The following is a 21,618-nucleotide window of genomic DNA, read 5'->3' as shown; positions in this document are numbered from 1 at the left end:
AGATGTAAGCAAGGCTTCCTAACCTTGTTTGTGTGATGGACCCTTTTGGCCACCCAGTAAAGCCTATGGACTTTTTCTCAGAATGATGCTTTTAATTTCATAAAGTAAAATACATAGGATTGCAAAGGAAACCAATTATATTAAAATATAGCTATCATTTTTTAAATGTTCCCAGACCCCGGCTTAAGAAGGCCTGATTTAAGAGGGCATGACAGCTGTCCTTCAGTTTTGAAAGGCTAGCATATGGAAGGGGGTTTACCCTTGCTCTGCTTAGCTCCAAAGGGTAGAACTAGGAAGTATGAGGAGAGGTTGCAAAGAGGCAGATTTAGGTTTGGTCTCAGAAAATGCTGAAATCAAAGCTGTACGAAAGTGAAATAAGCAGCCTCAGGAGGCCCAGGTTCCCCCTCATCAACTGTTTTCAAGCAGTGGTTGGTTCAGGACTGTTTTTGCCTTTCTTTGTATTCCTGGCATTTAGCACTGTGCCTGGCACACAGTAAGTGCTTAATGAATGCTTGTTGATTGATTGAAACCATTTATTGAGAAGGTTGCGGAGGGAATTCTTGTTCAGGTCTAGGTTGGACTAGATGAGATCTGAGGTCCTTTGCAATTCTGAGATTCTGTGAAAGCTAAATAAATCCATCCATAAACAGCTCAGTGGCCCAAGTGGGTAGTGTGCTAGATCTGGAGTCAGGAAGACCAGAGTGTGAATGCAACCTCAGTCACCTACTAGTTGTGGGACCCTGGGCAAATCATTTAATTTCTGCCTATCCCAGTTTCCTTGTCTGTAAAATGGGGATAATAATAGTACCTAACTTCTAGAGCTGTTGTGAGAATAAAATGAGATATTTGCAAAGAGCTTTGCAAACCTTAAAACATTATATTAAAGCTACCTAAGATTATTATTAGCTATTATTATTTTGCCCCACTCCAAGATTTCTTCCAGATCATTCATTCATCAAGAACCCAGTTGAAAAACACGCGCCCAAGTAAGCTGTAGGTACAACAGCACACAGATTCCAGGCATTTCCACAGGAATCCCACAGAAGTCCCATGCTAGGAATTCTCTTCCTCCTTATCTCTGCCTCCTGGTTTCCCTGGCTTCCTTGAAGTCCCAGGTATAACCCTATCTTCTGTAAGAAGCCTCTCTCGGTCCCACTTAATTCTTGTCCCCTCCCTCTGTTGATTATCTCCACTTTATCCAGTCTATAGTTGTTTGCATGTTGTCTCTCCCATTGGACTGTGAGCTTCTTGAGGGCAGGGACTGTCTTTTACCTTTATTTGTATCTATCCTTGGAGTTTAACACAGTGCCTGGCACATGGTAGGCACCTAATAAGTGTCTCTTGACTGACTTACTAGAGAAGTAGTCTGGTGTAGTAGCAATGTGGGATTTGAAGGCAGTAGGGAGGCAGGTTAAAATTCTACCTCCATTAAATTGAAAAGTTGTTGCACATACAAAGCCAATGCAACCAAGATTAGAAGGGAACCAGAAAGCTGGGAAACAATTTTTATAGCCAGTGTCTCTGATAAAGGCCTCATTTCTAAAATATATAGAGAAATGAGTCAAATTTATAAGAATACTAGTCATTCCCCGATTGATAAATGGTCAAAGGACATGAACAGGCAATTTCAGATGAAGAAATTAAAGTTATCTATAGTCATATGAAAAAATGCTCTAAATCACTATTGATTAAAGAAATGAAAATCAAAACAACTCTGAGGTACCACCTCACACCTATCAGATTGACTAACATGACAAAACAGGAAAATGATAACTGTTGGAGAAGATGTGGGAAAATTGGAACACTATTGCATTGTTGGTGGAGTTGAGAACTGATCCAACTATTCTGAAGAGCCATTTGCAACTATGCCCAAAGGGCTATAAAAATGTGCATATCCTTTGACCCAGCAATACCACTTCTAGGTTTGTATCCCAAAGACATCATAAAAATGGGAAAAGGACCCACATGTACAAAAAATATTCCTGGCAGCTCTTTTCGTGGTGGCAAAGAATTGGAAATTGAGGGGATGTCCATCAATTGGGGAATGGCTGAATAAGTTGTGGTATATGAATGTAAGAAAATACTATTGTGCTATAAGAAATGATGAGTAGGCAGACTTCAGGAAAACCTGGAAAGACTTGTATGAACTGATGCTGAGTGAAGTGAGCAGAACCAGAAAGACATTGTACACAGGTACAGACACATTTTGTGATGAGTAACTTTGATAGACTTAGCTCTTCTCAGCAATGCAAGGATCTAAGATAACTCCAAAAGATGCACGATGGAACATGCTGTCCACATCCAGAGAAAGAACTGTGGAGTCTGAATGCAGATGGAAGCATACTATTTGCTCTCTTTGTTTTATTTTGTTTCTTCTTTCTTGCGGTTTCTTCTATTGGTTCTAATTCTTCTTTACAACTTGACTAATGTGAAAACATGTTTAATATGAACGTATACATAGAACCTATATCAGATTGCACCCCATCTTGGGTAGAGAGAAGGTAAGGGAGGAGGAGAAAATTAAAAACTCAAAATCTTATGGAAGTGAATGTTGAAAACTAAAAATAAGTAAATGAATTTACCAAAAAAAAATAAAAAATTAAAAAGAAATCTGTCTCCAAATGTTTTTAGTTGTGGACAAGTCAGTTAATATCTCTGAGACTAAGTTTCCCCATCTGTAAAATGAGGATAATAATACCTGCAGTTCCTACTTCACAGGGTTGTTGTGAAGATCATATGAGATAAAGTATCTCCATGCCAGCTATTATTATTATTACAACATGTGTGGAAAGCAGATGCTTTCTCACCCACAGCTAATGGTCCTCTGGTTAATTAAGTGTCTCCTATGGAGTAGTAACTTATTAGTGGCTCAGGCTGTTTCTTTCAATGTCCCTGAAGTCCTTTCCCCCTCATCTTCTGTGCAGCTGAATTCCAAACCTTTATTGGAAAAAAAGAATACACTTACCTTTCCTTCTATGGCATGGGTCTGCAAACCATGGGCCAAAGGCCAAATCCAGGCCATTAAGCTAGGAATATTTTCTTACATTTTTAAATATAACAAAGGTTTATTTCAAAAATGTAAAAACCATTCCCAGCTCACAGCCTTACGGGCTATTAGCCTCTTCTCTTTTGGCTGCAAATTATTTCAGGCCATTAAGTACCCGGAAGCTAGTTTGTTTCTGACAAACCAACATAACTGTGTATAAGTCCAGTCGTTCTTTTTCCTCGGGGGTCCCAGTTCTGACTAGAGATGCTTATAATGACTTCATTGCTTTATCGCACAGCAGGTGAAAACGAATTATTAAAAATGACGAACCTACACCAGGAACTAGGGATGATGGAATCAGAGCCTCAGAGAGCTATTTATGTAATCTTGGGCCCTCAACCTCTCTGGGCCTCATTTCCCTTATTTATAAAATGAGTGTATTGGACCAGATGACTTCAAAGGTACTAGCTATCTCTAAGTATATAATCCTAAAGGGAATTAAAAAAATTGGATCCCGTTTATTATATCAATTGACTGGCATTTGCTAAGCACCTGCAATATGTCAGGCATTGTGCCAGATTCTGGGAATACAATCCCCGCACTTATGGAGTTTACCATGTAGTTGGAGGAGACAACATGTACATGTATGGGTGTATTTAAAATCTATACAAAATTGTGGTTGTTGTTCATCTTTTGTTTTCTTTTTTTTTTGGGGGGGTGGCTAGGCAAGGGGGTTAAGTGACTTGCCAGGGTCACACGGCTTGTAAGTGTTAAGTGTCGGAGTCGGATTTGAACTCAGGTCCTCCTGAATCCAGGGCCGGTGCTGCAGTCACTGCGCCATCTAGCTGCTCCCCATCCTTTGTTTTCGAACAGGATCAATGACATCACAGGGTGATGTCTTGATTTGCACATGAATTGGATTTAAGTGAGGCAGAGCTGCACAAAGTCATCAGCCTCACTCTCTCTTCCAGAATCATGAAGGTCCAATGGCAAGACAAAAAGTTTTGACCAGGATGCAGTGGATGACCTTGCCATCTTTGATGACTGACCAAGCTCTAGGGTTCAACAGTGTCTGCTTCAGCGGCCTTCATGGCCGTTGGAATAAATTGTTCTCACTTGCCCACTTCACCCACGAGGAAGTCTTCACATGCTTGGGATAGGTCATTCATACTAAACATATTTTCACATTAGTCATGTTGCAAAGAAGAATTAGAACCAATGGGAGGAACCACAAGAAAGAAGAAACAAAATAAAACAAAGAGAGTAAATAGTATCCTCCTAACTCACCAAACGGTTTGAGGCCCGCTGATTACCCTCAGCCTGGTTTAGCTTATCTGCAGAAATGTTTTTACTAGGGCATGGCCGCTGCAAAATAGATTCAGGTGATTTGGGGGTAGTACTAGTAGCTGAGGGCGGAGGGTGGTGAGGGCCAGGAAAGGTCTCAGAAAGCGTGCATCAGCTTAGCCTTCAATAAAGCTAGGGATTCTGAGAGAAGGTAAATCCCAGAGTTGGGAAGATACTTTAGAGGGAATCTTATCCAACCTATACCCAAAGCAAGAAGCCTATGATTTCCCCATAAGTGGACACCCAGCATCTACTTACAGCCTTCCAGTGATGGAGAACTCACGGTTCCCTGAGGCAATCCATTTCACTTCTAATTGTTAATAATTTTTTCATGATATTAAAAATATAATGTAGTTTGGAAATTAATGTAGTTTAACTGGCACACATCAGCCTTAATTTTGCCCCATGAAGTTAAGCCAATCAGTTTAATCTCTCTTGAACATCTTTCAAAAATGTTGAAGACGTTGGTCACATCGCCTTAAATCTGCTCTTCTCCAGGTTAAATATCCTCAAATACTATAGGGCTTCAGGTTTCCTCAGCATCCATGAGCATCCTCCTCTGAATAGGCTCCAGGTTGTTACATGTACCTCCTAATTGTAGAACCCAGGACCAGGCACAGTACTCCAGATGTGATCTAACCAAGGAAGAGGATAGCAGGACTATCACTGTCCCTTCTTCTGGATACTACCCTTCTACTAATGTGGCCTAAAATTCCTCTAGTTTATTGGTGTTTAGTAGGCTGCTATCTCACACTGCTATCTGCTCCTGGGCTTGCATGCCCATGAAAGCCACCAAACCTTCTTCGCACTTTTTCTAGATGTATCTTTCCTATTTCATGTTCTTGGAATTGATTTTTTCGTACCTAAATATAGGACTTTACACTTGGATTTATTAAACCTTATTTTATTAGGTTCAGTCACTTGTTTCAGTCTGTCAAGACACTACTTTATCTCAATTCCGGCATCCAACATGTTATCTATCCTTGCAAGCTTTATGTTTTCCAATTTGATTGGATATGACATCTATGCCTTCATGTTCATCTCTGTTAAAAACATTAAGCAGTACAGGGATAAGGACAAAGGTCTCAGATACTCCATTGGAGACCTTCCTCTTCATTGGTTTCAATTCATTTACTGATCCTTTGGGTCCAGTTAATTGGTCAGTTTTGAGCCTAAGTAGAAGTTTAGGTGTTTGTTTATCTCTTTAAGTGAAATCCAGGTGAGAATTTTTATAGGCGTGAAAATTTTGGCTAATCTGTTATGTTTGATATTTGGACTGAAATCTCACACCATCATTGCAGTGGGAAGAATTGTATTTATTGAATATGACTGACTTTATGACTTGTGCAATAAGAAAAAGTATCACATTTATTGTACATTACCTCACCCCCATCACTAGATACAACTGTCTACTCATAAATACTATAACTCATTCAAATATAAATATGTATTCTCAAAGGAATATTGCAGGTAAATGCAAAATACAACTAGAATTGAAAACTGATCCAAAGGGGAGTCTCTCTTATTGAGACTCTAGACACCATTTTCAGAGAAAAGAGCCAACTAGAAAAAATGGATTTGAAGCATTGGATAGCTGAAGAATAAAATATATCCACATGTCCTGTCAAACTCACAATAAATGTGCTTGAAAAAGCAAACAAGCAAACAATGTAACAGAAGATATTACAGAAAACAATAAGACCTCTGGAATCAATCAGTCCAGATGCTTCTATTCTAGGAGGTCTTGGAGACTTCAAAAGGGGAATCTGACTCAACCCCACCAATAAAACAAAACAAACCACATACATAGAAGTTATTTTGGTTGGGTGAGTGAAATCATCTGCTCCCCTTGTAGCTATTAAGGCATCTAAATCGCAAATTAGCAAATAATTCCATAGTTTACAAGGTTTATGAAGAGCATATTATGATTTAGTTCAGTAATTTCTCAAATAACTTTATCTGAATAAGATAGAAAATTGAACCCGCCTTCTATCAGGCTATAAGGTGTCCAAAAAGATTTTCATCAAAGTCCACCGAAAAATAAACCAACCACTATCAATAAAAAGCCAGTAATATGAAATCTAGAATTTTATATTTTTTTCCTTCACTACAAAATTAGGAAGAGCAATGTCATAGCTTATACAGTAAATGGATTCTTATAATAATACTGCTGGGCATGCAATTTTAGGGGGTCAGGCCATTAGCTTATTAAGCACTATTATTTTCCAAATGATCAGAGTCTACTCATTTCTTAAAAGCTGAACATAAAGATTGTTGGCAAATATTGTCTTTGTAGTCTCTGTATCCACTTGGTGCTTAATAAATGTGTGTTTAGGTAGCTAGAAGACTGAGCCTGGAGTCAGCTCAAATGTGACCTCATGCACTTACTAGCTATGAGATCCTGGACAAGTCATCTAACTTTTCTTTACCTGAAGTTCCTCAGTTGTAAAATGGGGAAAATAATAGTACCAACCTTGCAAAGTTGGGGATTAAATGAGATGATATTTATAAAGCACCTTGCGCAGTGCCTGACACATAGTAGGTGCTTAACGAATGCTTATTTCCTTCCTTCCTTGTTCCCATGTTTAACTAACTTGAAGGTAGTAAGATCACATTAAGAAGTAAATGATGCAGAGTAGAGGAATGGGAATTTCATTCTGGTTCACAGAGCCAGGATCAGCACCCATGGTAATCAATCTGGGAGTGATTTCAGGATTTCAAAAACTCCGCCGGCTCCTCCTCTCTGGTTCTTAGCCTTACCTTTTTACTCTTGCCTTCCACCTAGGTAACAGATTGAGGAATTTCTCACCCATCTAACAGTTTCCGCTCACCTGTGTTTGAGAGAGAATGCACTGACTCCTCATTCCTCCTTGAAACCTGGGAACCTTGGAACTTAAACCTAACTTTAAACCTTTCCTCTTGTCTGCTCCCTACCCCCAGTCCTCCAGAAACACAAGACTTATACAATGACTTGGCTTCCTCTGATGTTAAGAACAGAGTAACGCAGAAAGCTCCATTAAAGCTGCTGGTGACCCATTTTTAAATGAAAGGTTTCTTCCCCTGCTCAGCAAGAGAGGTGGCAGCCCCATACCATCTCCTCTGAGCAGAGAGGTGCCAGTGCTGCTAGCTGCAACTCCAGCCAGCTGCTGCAGAGCCCATCAGCGCCATGGAGTCATTTCAACCTCCTCTGCATATGGGCAGGAAGCTGTGGTTCACATTGTTTGGTCAATGTAGCTGGCACAGCTGATGCAGCTCCCTGTTTCCTTGTGGGGGTGGGTAGGGGAGGGCATGCTTGGCCTGCTGCAAAGCATGTGGGCCTGGAAGCCTTTGAAAATTCTGCGACGTGGGGCTGTTGAGTCTAATGAAAGGCTAGTCCGTGAGGTTAGAGTACAGCTTCATTCTCCTACCCCCTCAGTTCTGTAATCAAGAAACATCCCACAAAAAGCTTCTGGATTGAGTTTCTTCCTCTGTGCATGAGGTTAGTTGAGTAGTGGGCTTAGGGATAGTCATGCCCTCTGCCACTTTTTCTGGATTCCAGTCTGGATCCCCCTACTCTCCAGGCAGCTCTGAAACCACTGCTTCCTTAGCAGCTTTGGGGCTTGGCTCCCCCAGGTCTCCTGGCCTTTAGAAAGGATTGGGATGGAAGCTGTCCTTAATGCTATGTGGAAGTAGGAATTCCCTGACCCCACTTAGACGCTTGCTGCTCAGGGAGCCACAGAGACCCCTGGTTGGAGCTCAGATTCAGCAGTTCCCAGAGACCCTGGGTTAAAGTGCAGATTCAGCGATTTCAGCCAGCTGACACAGCAGGCTAGCGAAAGATGGTCTGTCTTCTGGTTTCTAGAGAGAGGGAGGAAAGCACAGTAGTGTGAATCTTCCCAGGGGACAAATCCAACAGCCCTAAGGCAGTGTTTCCTGTCCTGTATCAGTCCAAGTCACAATTTGTCAGCAGGCTCTCAACCATTACAAATAAACAAGGGGTGTGTGTGTGTATGTACATAAAAGCCCCTCAATCATAATTTAACTTTTTTGAACCTATAATTAATTGGAGTCTTTTCCTTACTATTCCCGTCTGCTTTTTCCACATTCCAGCATCATCTGCTGCTCTGCTTAGTATCAATGCCCCAGAACAAGATGCTGTTCCTATGATAAACTCCTCACTTCTAATCTTATCACCATGCTGCTACCTCAAGCCTCTGTCTCCTCTTCCCTCTGCTGGGAGGGCTCGAGGGTGAGCACCAAACTCCTCTCAATGCCTTAACAGAGGGCACTTTGCATTGCTGCTCTTCCTGGTTTCAAATCTATGGAATAAGATGCTCCTGGTGAGCCTGCCCACCTCCCTTCCCCTTCCTGCCTCCTTACGTGTAACGTCTTCTTCTGTTAGATTGTAAGCTCCTTGAGGGCAAGGACTATCTTTCTATTTGTATTGCTAGCACTTGGTGTAATGCCTGGCACATAGTAGGTGCTTAATAAATGTTCATTTAATTGAACTGAATTGAATTAAAGGAAAGAAACTGGCACTAGAGATTTACTTTTAAAACAGCAACAAATTCTTGAGGTCAGTAGTTATTTAGCTGAATAAGTTAGAAATTCTTTGTCTGCATCTTTAGTGCCTACAGTAATCCTCAGTATTCAAAGTAATAATGAACAGATTCTGAAAGATTTTCAATCAGAAAAAAAGATTCATTTATTATACGTTGCATCTATTCTACATTACTATGGCAAGAAAGTTAACTCAGACCTTTTAGAAAGATTTACAAAAGCGAGGGCTAAAGCAAAAAAGGAAAATTAAATGCATTCTATGTATTCAGAGTAATGGAGGGGAAAAGGGAGGGAGAGAGAGAGAGAATGAGAAGGAGAGAGAGAGAAGTCTTTTCTTTTCAAACTATTTTGTATTTCATTACTTTGTATTTAATTTACTTATATATGTCTCTATGTCTCCTCTATTAGAATGTAAATTCCTTGAGAATAGTGTTTCATTCTTTGTATGTATTAGTATCATTAGCACCTAGTGCAGAACCTGGCACACTGTAGGCATTTAATAAATGTCTGATTGATACATATATACATACGTGACAGATATTTCAAATTTTCAAGGATTTGTAATTTTATCATGATGGGGCCTCCTCCACTATGGCTACTCAGTGCCGAGGGTCTCTACAAATTTATGTGGCCAAAAAAACCTCAAGATCCTAAAGTCAATCTAGTGATGAGCCCTTCTGAATTTATTTCAACTAGTATGCCAATGGCAGATGTCCAATCAATTGACATCAGTCATCTGTATCTGCTATTCCTTTCCCATGCTGTGAACTACCATCCCACTCCCAGTCAAGTCAGTTTCCTGCTCAAATTTGGTATCACTCAGTCCCCTTTGTTATCTCATTCCTTCAAATGAAGGTACTTTTTCTAGGAAAGAACCACAAAATGACAAGGGGTTGATGATGGAGGACCCTCTTATACTGACCTCTTTCCAGCAATCATTCATGATCTGGTAGATGAGAGGGCAACATAGTCTAGGTTTATACAATCGGTATCCAGTGCTGATATCTTCTACCACCTTGGTGTTGCTACTGTTTTCATAAGGGATTTTGCCCTCGCTGAAGACTTCCCACATGAGGACTCCTGCAGAAAGGGACAAGAACATTGTGGTTAACAGTAACAACCAATCCTTACTATTGGAGAGGTTGAGGCTGGTGGGTAGCTTGAGATCGAGGGGTCTGAGCAGCAGTGAGGCTAAAGCTGAGCAAGTGTCTTACTAAGTATAAAACCACCATGGTGAGCCCCCGGGAGCAAAGGGCCCGCCAGGCTGCCTAAAGAGGGGTGAATCGACCCAGGTCAGAAATGGATCAAGACAAAGACTCCAGGCCAATCAATATTGCAATGTTGTGGGCCCAGGACTAACTGCTGCACTTATGGCCAAAGAGACACAGGGAGACTGGCCCCAAAACAACATACTAATAATATCCACCAAAAAGACATAAAAATCACATAATACAAGCTTCTGCCAGCTTGGACTGATTGGCCTGGCCTTCAACAAAGACCCAGTACTTATTGTCTCTTGGGATGTCCTTCCTCAAGTCTAACCACAGGAGCTCCTGCTAGGATTTGAGCCCATTTTCTTCAATCCACATAAATGGAGCATGTTTGGAGGTGAGAAAAGTCCACCTTCATCCTTTCATTGAAGAGGTGGAGGTCTGTAGAATGTGGAATGTTACAGATGCTATCAGACCTAACTGATATGTTTGATTAAGCTGCTTTAAAAAAATATTTGTCACTAGAAGAGACTTGATGAATAGGGGTTCAGAAGGGAGCCGTATATTCAGAAATAAATGTGATATAAGGCAAAAAGCATCAATCAAACTTTTTTTTTCTTTCAGGGTAGCATGTTTAATGACATTTCATTGGTTTGAAGAAAAGCATTTGGAGTTAGCCCGCATTTCAGCCCCTGCCTCCTCCTGCCCCCAGTTCCCTTAACCTTTCTTCCTTTAGGATAATGCTGTGACTGCCCTTTTGTATAGTACTTGAAGTTCAGGTCACACTAGCTTTGTTAGGGAGATGTTATAAAGATCTTTTTTTTTTTTGTATTTCACTTATTTTACAGATGCGGAATCAGGTTTGGAGAGGGGAAGTGACTTGACCACAACTATATGGCAAATAAGAGTCAGAACTGAGATTCAAACTAGGTTTCCTGGATCAGAGTAAGTATAGTGATTTTTTTTTTCTAAATTGCCTCATACTGTCTCTTAGGCCTAGCCAGTGTGTTATGATGTAAAGGATGCTGAATTTGGAGTCACAGAGACTGAGTTCAAATCCCAGCTTTGCCACTTCATTCCTCTGTAACATCAGAGAAATCACTTAACTTCTCTGGACCTCTGTTTCCTCATCTGCAAAATGGGGGGAGTTGGACTTAATCATCTTATAAAGTCTCTTCCCTCTCCAAACTGATAAACCTATTGCCTCTGATCATTTTCTTGTTGTTCCTTCTATTATCTGATCTTTTCTTCAAATCCTCTGCAAATTGCAGATATTTGGGGGACCCTTTAAGGTTATCTAGATTGGTGAAACTATTCTAATGCTGTCTTCTTGATATAATAGAAGAGTAAATATCTTGCAAATAGGTGACATATCACTGACATATTTATTGATTACTTACTATTAGCGATCAAAAGAAAAGATCTTACTCTTGCACTCCAGACTATTACATGGAGTTGGGAATATAGAAGATATATATGTATACGCAGATATACATCATATGTATATACACATATAAGTGTGTATGTGTATATATGTACATATTTTTATATATAATATATACATATATAATACAAGGTAATACAGCTAATGAGGAAAGAAGGCTAGATTTGTAATCAAAGGATGTAGAAGTCAGAGAATCTACCTTAAAATCCTAATTCTATCACTTACTAACTGTATGACAGTGTAACTTCTCTGGTCCTCAATTAGCCCACCTGTAGATTGGTTAGAGTAGAGGACCTTTAAAGGGTACTTCCAGATCTAAATCTATGATTCTAAGTAGCACATGAATGGTATGGAGCAGGGGTTGGTAAACTATAGTTCGTGGGTCAATTCTGGCCCCTGGGTCTCTTTATGGTATAGACAATAAGTATTACAGAGGTCAGAGGGCAAAATGAACATCCACCACCAAAAGTGAGATGCCATAACTTGAGCTGGGTTCAAGGCTAAAACTTAGACATGAAAAGAGAGGAGTGGAGGAGGGGAGGTACTTCAAGCAAAGGGAGTATTATGAGCAAAGACCTAGAAATGGGAAGGATTCAATAGAAAGGCATGACAACAGTGCAGGTGTTGTACAAAGCATGAGTACGGGAAAATGATGGAGGGGAAGATTGGAGCCATATTGGTGGACTTTGACTTCAAGGCTAAGGTAGCTCTGGAGGCAGTGGGGAGCTGCTAAAAGTTTTTGACCTGGGTGGTGACATGTGCACAGTGGTGCTTTAAAAAGATTAATCTGGAAGTATAGTGTAGGATGGACTTGAGAAGGGAAGAGTCTGGAGGCAGAGACCATGCATTTGGGAGGCCCTGAGAGCCCTTGTAACTACCTTCTCTTCACCTGGTCAGGTTGTATTGGGGCAAAGGAATTTGAATGGACAAGAAGGTGGCAGAATCTAGAGACACCCTGTCTCAGTGCTATGAAACCTGGGCTGGCTGTATGACAAAATAATAACTAGAACAGATGGGTCACCAAAGCAAAGCAGTGGTAATGGGACAGAGACCCCCCCCCCAGTAGTCCCAATCATCGTCATCTGAAGGCACAGAGAGCCAACCTGACACTCCAATATGAGAAGAGAAGGATTTCTACTACACTGACCTCTCTCTTATATGAATGCTAGTGACATTGCCTATGCCATTTAAATGAACACTTAATATTTTATTATTCTCTGCCCTATATGTCATCTCTTGAAACAAAATTATACTCTTGCTCTTTTAAGAGGAGTCCCTCCACTGAATCCCAGTCTGATATGTCCCTATGACCTGACTATAATGCTGGGTTCTCAAAGGCAGTGCTAGAGTGGCATAATCCTTCCAGACTACAAAGGCTTTGATTATGGACCTGGTGTCAGACTGTGTGTTTGTCATCTGAGAATCAGTGTAGCTAAATTTGGGAAAGTTCGTAACCACAAAGGTAACGTTCCTGTGGTTTGTTTTACCTATACTAATTAATTTGATCCTCACTCCAACTGTATAAAGTAGGTGCTATTATTACCTATCACTTTGTTGTTTATCCCTCATTTTTGAAGAGGACCAATGTCTTGCTTGGTGATATCTTGACTTGCTTGTGAACTAGATTTAAGTGAGGCAGAGTTAAGCCAAGTCACCAACCTCACTCTGTCTCTGTCCAAAGGCAGGACAAAAGTCAAGATGACTGATGACGGCCTGGGATGAAGTGCATGACATTGGCATCTTCAACGTCTGACCAAGCTCTAAGCACTCCACTTCAGCCAGCTTCACAGGTGTTAGAACAAATTGTTCTCATCTGCCCATTCCACTGGGAGAAGTCTTCACATGCTTGGGGTAGATATCCCCCTAATTCACTGATGGTTTTGAGGCCTGTTGGTTACCCTCACCCTGGTTTAGCCCATCTGCCAAGATGGTTTTACTGGGGCGTGGCCACTGCACATGCTATGGCTTCTTGGAGTCACAGGTGAGAGTTGGGTGATAGGTGAACACCAAAGGTGGATTAGCCCACTTTAGGATAAAGAAATTAAGGTTACTATGGGAAATGCGAGGCAAAGAAGAGATACATCCCCTCTCTTGACTTCAAGGAACTATGATTTCATCTTTATGGGTACTTCTACCTATAGACATCACAGACACTAAAGATGACAGAGACTTGCCCAAGGTCAAACACCTAGTAAATGTCTGAAGCCATATTTGAACCCAGGTCTGCCTGACTCCAAGTTTACCTCTCTAGCACCAGGTCAGCTCCCAAAGCATAACTGGCTCTCTTGAGAGGAATGGGTTCCCTTTCCCTGTAGATCTTCAAGGAAAGGGTGGTTAACTGCTCATCATGGGATTATAGGTTTACAGCTGGAAGATATCTCAGAGCCCATTTTACAAGTGAGGAAGCTAGGGCTTACGGATGTAAAGCAACTTGCTTAAAGTCAAACAGCTAGCAAGTATCTGGGGTGGGATTTGAACCCAGACCTCCTGGACTCTAGGTCCATCGCTCGATTATACCATGCTGCTATCACAAAGATAGTGGAGGAGATTCTCATTCAGGCAGATATTGGGCTACATCTAGACCACTGGGGTTCCTTCCAGCTCCAAGGGTCTGTTATATTGGTGATTTAATTTTTTCATCTAGAGCAAGTCATGAAGGAAATCATTGAGAGATTGTCTTCTATTTTCCTCTTATCCCCCACAGTAGGTAGCAGTGCTAGGCACATGGTCAGTGTTCAGTCAATAAACAGTAATGTATTAGTGTGTTAAATTGTCAAGAAAACTTCCCTGAAGAGAGCTCATCTAAAAACAGCTCCTCATTATTCACAAGCATTTAAAGAACATAAATAAGAAACATAGACAATTAGAGTTGCAGAGGGCTTTAGAGGTAACCTGCTTCAACCTACTAGGGTGAATTTTTTTTACAGTTGAGGAAACTGAGGCCCACGGAGACCACAACTTGCCCAAGGTCACAGAGTAGGTCAGTGAGGAAGCTGGAGAGAAACTTACCAAATGACCACACATCAGATTTGCTACTGTAACGACTGAAAGAGAAAACTTCTGGGGAGGCCCACTTCACAGGGAACTTGGTGCCCGTGGAGCTCGTATACTGGTCATCAAGAACAAACCTGGAAAAGAGAACGGAGCTCAGAGGGCCGTCTTGGGAGGAGCTGGATCCCCCCGAAGCAAGGCCAGCACCACGTGGGCCGGCTGGTTACCTTGTCATGCCAAAGTCCGACACTTTGATGACCTGGTTTTCTCCCACCAAGCAGTTCCGGGCGGCCTGGAGTGGAGGCAGAAGAAAAGGGAAAAATGGTTGGCAAGTAATCAGTAATTAGAGAGTCTCTTATAATCATAGTATTTTGCCTGTGTTATTTGTTGTGCAAGGACATCAAGGGAGCTTTACAAACATTAATTAAGCCTCGAAACTCCCCTGCTGCAAGTTAGTTAGAAGATATCCAGCTCTCAGGCTGCCCTGGTTTGCTCCAATAGCTCCTGCCTGGGATCCCCATTATGAGAAATCTGCAGCAATCCCATTACCAGGGATGAGCTCTGACTGATGCAGTCTGGTGCAAGAGGAAATTATAGCATCAGGGACCAGATAAATCATCTCTCCTTCCTTAGATGTCTTGGAGCAATTAGTACTGCTCCTTTTATATACTGACTGCCTTCACATTCGTATTGTAATTAATAGGAATAATAATAGCCAACATTTATATGGCACTTACTATATGCTAGGCACTGTGCTTTACAAATATTTCATTTGATCCTCACAAAAACCCTGGGAGGGAGGTGCTATTATTATTCCCATTTTACAGTTGAGGAAACTGAGGCCAACAAAGGTTAAATAACTTGCCCAGGGTCACACAACCAGTAAGTTTCTGAACTCAGGTCCTCCTGATTCTAAGTCAGGTGCTCTATCCAATAAGCCACCCAGCTGTCCCCTATTTTTGTACCTCTCATCTTACCGACTATTTTCTAAGTGTCCAGAGACTTATAACTCATTTGTCTTTACATCCTGTCCTCTTGCCACAATCACCAGAAATGAGGAAAGTGTTCTGTCCATAGCAATTGCTCAATAAATGGTTTGTTTGTTTGGTGGGGGTGGGGGAGCAGTGTGGAAACCCCCCTTGACAATGAAGATTAGCAGTTCCTCTGCAGCTTGTAGTCTTGGAGAGTGGTTGGGGAGGTGGGGATGTTGAGAAGTCAGATTACATACTCAAGGTCACATAGCTGGACTGTGTCAGAAGCAGGACTTGAACCCAGGTCTTTTTGATGTGAAAGTTGGACTTCTCTCTTCTACTTCATGAGAGGTGCCTCTCATTTCTCGAATGATTAAACTGAAAACATCTCTCAGTCAAAAGAGCTAATGGGATGCAAAGGTGGAGTTGGAGTCAGAAAGTCCTGGGTTCAAGTCCCACTGCTCTGCCACTAATCAGGTGAGCGAGCTTTGTTCTCTTGTCAGTGGGTACAGAATTTTAGAGCTAGAAGGGATCATTAAGATCACGTGTAGGAGAAGCTGGATGGAGCAATGGATAGAGCACTGACCCTAGAGTCAGGAGGACCTGAGTTCAAATGTGGCCTCAGACACTTAGTAGCTGTGTGACCCTGGGCAAGTCACTTAACCCCGATTGCCTCCCCAAAAAATGTTATTAAAAAAAATTGTATCTAATTCGATCCCCTCATTTTCACAAAAGGAGGAGAGGGGAAGGGTCTTTCCTCATTATCCTGCACTTCAGCCCCAACTATTCTGTTATCTCTTATCTATGATAGATATCTAGGCAGTTGGGACTGTGGTTAGGGAGCTAGGAAGACCTGGGTTCAAATCCTGCCTCAAACATTTCCTAGCTATGTGACCCTGGCAAGTCACTATGCTCCTGTGTCTTAGTTTCCCCATCTGTAAAATGGAGATAATATCAGCTACTTCCTAAGTTATTGTAAGGATCAAATGAGAGGATGTTTGTGAAGCATTTTTGCAAACCTTGAAGTGCTGTATGAATGCCATCTACTTAAACAGGTGCCCAACTACGAGACCACTTGGCTGCTCATTGCAGAAATATATGCCACTTTGACCAAGGCTGAATGCCAGAGGCATTGATTTCCTTCCTTGGGCTGGCAGGTTGGCTTCAGTAACAACTTACCAGGTCTCTGTGAATGACACAAGCTTCTTCCAAGTAAGCCATCCCCTCACACACATCCTGGCACATTGCCAGGAGACTCTCAGCAGAAAAGAGCCCGCGTTGGTTCCGGAGATAATCAGACAGGCAGCCGTGCTCCATGAACTCAAACACCAGGCAAATAGGGGCCTGCTCCACGCAGACTCCATAGAGCTGGACCAGTTTAGGATGAGAGAGTTTCCTGGGGGAAGAAGAAAAGGGATGACAGATAAAGACTCAATTTGCCAAGTAAATACCTAGCATCACTGTCCTAGGGATGAGCTTGAGACAGTGCACAGCAACATGTTCTCATTTGTCCCACCCCATGCTTTCAATTTTGTTAATCTTTCCTCTGATTTTTAGAATTTCTATTTTGGTATTTAAATTAAAGATTTTTAATTTGTTCTTTTTTTGTTTTTTGTTTTTTAGTTGTACACCCAATTCATTGATCTGCTCTTTCTCTTTTTCACTGGTGTAAGTGTTTAAACATATATTTTTTCACCTAAGTATTGCTTTGGCTGCATTCAATAAATTTTGGCAAGTCATCTCATTGTTGTCATTACATCTAATGAAATTATTGTTTCTATGATTTGTTCTTTGATCTATTCATTCTTTAGGATTAGATTATTTATTTTTTATAATAATAATTATATATAATAAATAAATAATATATAATACATGATAAAATATAATAGATTATTATGTTATATATTTATATTAATAAGTGAATAATAATTATATATAATAATAATTAATTATAATCTATACTTCTAAGGCCTTTTATTGAATGCAGTATTTTTACTGCATTATCCTGAAAAGGATGCATTGAATATTTCTGCTTTTATGCATTTGTTTGTGAGATTAATGCCCAGTCAGTTTTTGTGAAGTTGTTATATACATCTGAGAAAAATTCATTTTTTTCCAAAGGTCTATCATATTTAACTTTTCTAAAATTCTATTCATCTCCTTAATTTCTTTCATATTTATTTTATGGTCAGATTTATCTAGTTCTGAGAGGGAAAAGTTGAAGTCCTCCACTAGTATTTGTTTACTGTCTATTTCCTCCTATAACTCATTTAACTATTCCTTTAAGAATTCTGAAGCTATGCTGTTTAGTACATGTATGTTTAGTATTGATATCACTTCATTATCTATGGTACCTTTTAGTAGGATGTAGTTTCCCTGATTATCTCTTTTAATTAGGCCTATTTTTGCTTTTGCTTTGTCTGAGATCATGATTGTTACTGCTTCCTTTTTACTTCAGCTGAAGCATAATAGATTCTGCTCCAACCCCTATTTTAATTCTCTGTGTGTCTTCCTATTTCAAGTCTGTTTCTTGTAAACAACATATTGCTGGATTCTGTTTTCTAATCCATTCTGCTATCCACTTCTGTTTTATGGGTGATTTCATCCCATTCACATTCACAGTTATAATTAATAACTATGTATTTCCCTCCATCCTATTTTCTTCCTCATTCTCTCACTCTCTCTCTCTCTCTCTCTCTCTCTCTCCTCTCTCTCTCTCTCTCTCTCTCTCTCTCTCCTCCTCCTCCTCCTCCTCCTCCTCTCTCCTCCTCTTCTTCTTCTTCTTCTTCTTCTCTCCCTCCTCCCTTATCTCTTTAACTCATCCTTCCTCAAAAGTCTATTTTGTTTTTGACCACTGCCTCCCTTAATCCACCTAGTCTTATCAATGCCCCCCTTTCTCTTATCCTCTTCCCCTCCTATTTCTCTTTTGGGTAAGATAGATTTCTGTACCCAACTGAGTTTGCATGTGTGTGTATGTATATATATATGTGTGTGTATGTATATATATACACACACACACACACACACACATACATATTTTTTGAGTCCCACCCCATACTAAGAAAAAACAATACAACCTTTTACAAATCCCAAAGTGTATCACTGTATGCATCGTCTTTTGCTAGGGTAGTTTCTGGGAGAGGGAGAGAATGTCTTCATCTGTGATTCATCAGTGCAAGGATCTCTTCATATGGAAACTCCCTCCCCCATGCAGATCATTAAATAATCTGTAACTTAACATCTTGGAAAGCTGCTTGAAGTACTGAGAGTTTTGAGTGGACCCATCCAGGACCACATAGCTCATACGAGTAAGAAGCAAGACTTAAACCCAGGTCTTCCTGACTCTAGCAGCTAGTAGGCACAGTGGATAGACTGCTGGGCCTACAGTCAGGAAGATTCATCTTCCTGAGTTCAAATCTGGCTTCAGATACTTACTAACTATGTGATCCTGGGCAAATCACTTAACTTTGTTTGCTTAGTTTCCTCATCTGTAAAACGAGCTAGAGAAGGAAATGGCAAACCACTTCACATATTTGCCAAGAAAACTCTAAATGGGGTTAAGAGTTGGACATGACTGAAAAATGAACAGCAACTTCCAGACTCCAAGGCTGGCCCTCTATCCACTATACCATGTGGTACATTAAGCTGAATTAATAAAAGTCTAGGATCCAGAATAAGGCAGGAGATGGTTGGAAGTGGCTCTTAATTCCCACTGTGCTCTTCTAGCTAGAGAACAGGAGTATTATATTCAATATTAGATGCCACATTTTAGGAAGGACACCAAAATCTGCACAGAGTAGGGTAGCCAGCAGAGTACTGGAAATCATGTCTTGCCCAGTAGGGGTTAGAGTAGGAGATATAACAATGATACATGTCTCCAAATATTTGAAGGGTTGTCATATAGGAAAGGATTAGATGCTTTTGGCTTGACCCTAGAGTATTGCTTTTCTTCCATTTAAACTTCACCCAAAGATGGGACTGTGATGCTGCCTGCTTACATGGATGATCAAATCAAGTCCCTCTCCCTTATCCCTTTTCTTCTTTCCCCAGCAAACTCCCTCATCCCAAGTTGGTCCAACTTTAGGTTGTATGTTTGGAATAGGTCCCCATCTACCATATATCTGAGTTACTAGAGAATGGGGGGGGCAACAGGAAAAGATACAAGGAATCAGGTTTTGGCTCAATATAAAGGAAAACTTTCTAACAATCATTGTTTCCCAAAACTGAATAGGAAGCAGTGAGTTTCCCATCACTGGGGGATGTTCAAGCAGAAGATAGCCAGCATGGTCCTGGGTTTTGCAATTTAGCATCTGGGTGGCTTTGGGTAAATCACTGTTCTGAGCCTCAGTTTCCTCACCTGTAAAATGAGGGGGTTGGACAAGGTGATCTCTATAGTTCCTTCCAGTCCTACACACTGTGATTATTATTTGAAATAAAACTTCCATAAAGCTTTCTGAAACTGTCTACTTGCCATGTTGTCTTGGAGAAGGGATTTATGCATCAGACATGGTTCACACCAAACGACCTCTGAGATCTCTCTTAACTTTGAGGCTCTATGAATACTTTCAGAAGGTGACATATAATTCCCTTAACAAAGAAGCAGGAAAGCTCCACTGTAATGTGTATGTAGTATTGAATATCCTGTGTATCTTTCCAAGGGCAATCTCATGCTCTGAAAACTTGAGGCTTTGTTTATATAACAGCACTGCATCTAACTGGCTGTTTTGGAAAGACACTATAAAACGACCTGTTAGACTGACTTTCTCCCCACCCCCAATGGAGTTGGATGGTCAAGAAGACCCAGGTCCAAGTCTAGCTTCTGAAAAACACTAGGTGTGTGACCATGGGCAAGACCCTCTCTCAGTGCTCCCAATCAACTTTCCAAGGCTCTAAGCTGAAGAGGAGATCTGCACTGGAGAATGAATTTCCATAGTAAGAGGGCTCCCTTACCAACAAAATCACAGGGCTAGATTAAACAGGCAAAAAGAATTCACAACCAAACGAACAATACCTTGAGCACTGTGTCTAAAATAATCTTTTTTTTTTTGAACCTAGGCTCAAATTTTCTAACTTGCTGTCGTTGGTCAGACTATGTGTCCTTTCTGTGCCCCAACTGGAGCCCATATGACCCTCTCTAGTCACTAGAGAGGCATCTGAAGAAGACTCCCTCCACTGAAGGTCAGACCCCAGAGCAGGTCACTTCAGTGTGTTATCCACTCTAGCACTGGTTACTTACATCATGACTTCAGCTTCCTCTATGAAATCTTCTTCTGACATGGCCCCTTCCTGAATGGTCTTGATGGCAACCTTGTTATTCCCCATCCAGTAGCCAAGATGCACCAGGCCAAACTGCCCACTGCCAATCTCCTGCACAAAAGTGAGTTCTGAGGGTTTGATCACCCATTTGCCTGTAGGAGGTGGAGGAAGAAGAGAGAGAGGGAAGGTTTCAATGCTCAGTTCACTTCTGTTTTTTACTTCTCATCTTTCAAGAGACACCAGCAATATATCTTTTTGTGGTAATTGTTATTGCTAATTCAAGAGATGGGAAAGGACTTAAGTCTTTCCCCCCCTCATACTATGGAACAAATATGGAGTAGGGGCATAGAGGGAAGTATCGATCAAGGCACTTTGAAAAAAATGTAACTTAAAGTATTCCAATAAGACCCCAACAATGTGGTATAGTGTCTATTTGGGTACTGAAATAGCATTTTTCATGATAGATAATGCTCAATACAATCATTTTTGGTTCATTCATTGACACCCATTCAATAAACATCTGGCATGTTTTCAGGATTTTTCTTGATGCTGTGAGGACACCAAGAAGTATAAGGCACAATCTTTGTCCTCAAGACCTCGCAGTACAATTGGAAAGATAGGAAGCAATGTGCTATAGGGAAAGAATGCTGACTTTGGAGTCAGAGGACCTTAGATGGAGGCCTGGCTTTAGGGAGCAGACAGAGATTACCGGCAAAAGAGGGCCTTTAAGGCAGCTAAGATCTGGAAATTGAAGAGGGCGGACATTGCACAAATAAGCTTCAGAATCACGGGTACAAATGGCATGTTCAGGGAATGGAAAACTGAAGAGTTGATGTTGGGGAGTAGTGAGATCTAAAGTGATTTTTTGAAGTACAT

The 21,618-nt window shown here is 40.9% G+C and overlaps 1 protein-coding gene across 1 annotated transcript in view; it reads right to left on the bottom strand.

The window, feature by feature from the left end:
* Positions 1-5,625: 5,625 nt before the first annotated feature.
* ITK (IL2 inducible T cell kinase) overlaps positions 5,626-21,618 on the bottom strand; it is an 86,423-nt gene continuing 70,430 nt past the window's right edge. Inside the window, exons 12-17 of the mRNA XM_020974614.2 lie at positions 20,723-20,894; positions 16,666-16,882; positions 14,743-14,807; positions 14,534-14,652; positions 9,792-9,949; positions 5,626-8,167 (exon numbers count right to left, since the gene is read on the bottom strand). Of these exons, the coding sequence (XP_020830273.1) occupies positions 8,096-8,167; positions 9,792-9,949; positions 14,534-14,652; positions 14,743-14,807; positions 16,666-16,882; positions 20,723-20,894 (803 nt within the window). The 3' untranslated portion in view covers positions 5,626-8,095. The remainder of the gene's footprint in view (positions 8,168-9,791; positions 9,950-14,533; positions 14,653-14,742; positions 14,808-16,665; positions 16,883-20,722; positions 20,895-21,618) is intronic.

This window comes from Phascolarctos cinereus, unplaced genomic scaffold (genome assembly GCF_003287225.1).
Source record: "Phascolarctos cinereus isolate Bilbo 61053 unplaced genomic scaffold, phaCin_HiC Scaffold_2;HRSCAF=192, whole genome shotgun sequence".
Classification (NCBI taxonomy): Eukaryota; Metazoa; Chordata; class Mammalia; order Diprotodontia; family Phascolarctidae; genus Phascolarctos; species Phascolarctos cinereus.
This window is presented reverse-complemented; position numbering and strand designations above follow the sequence as displayed.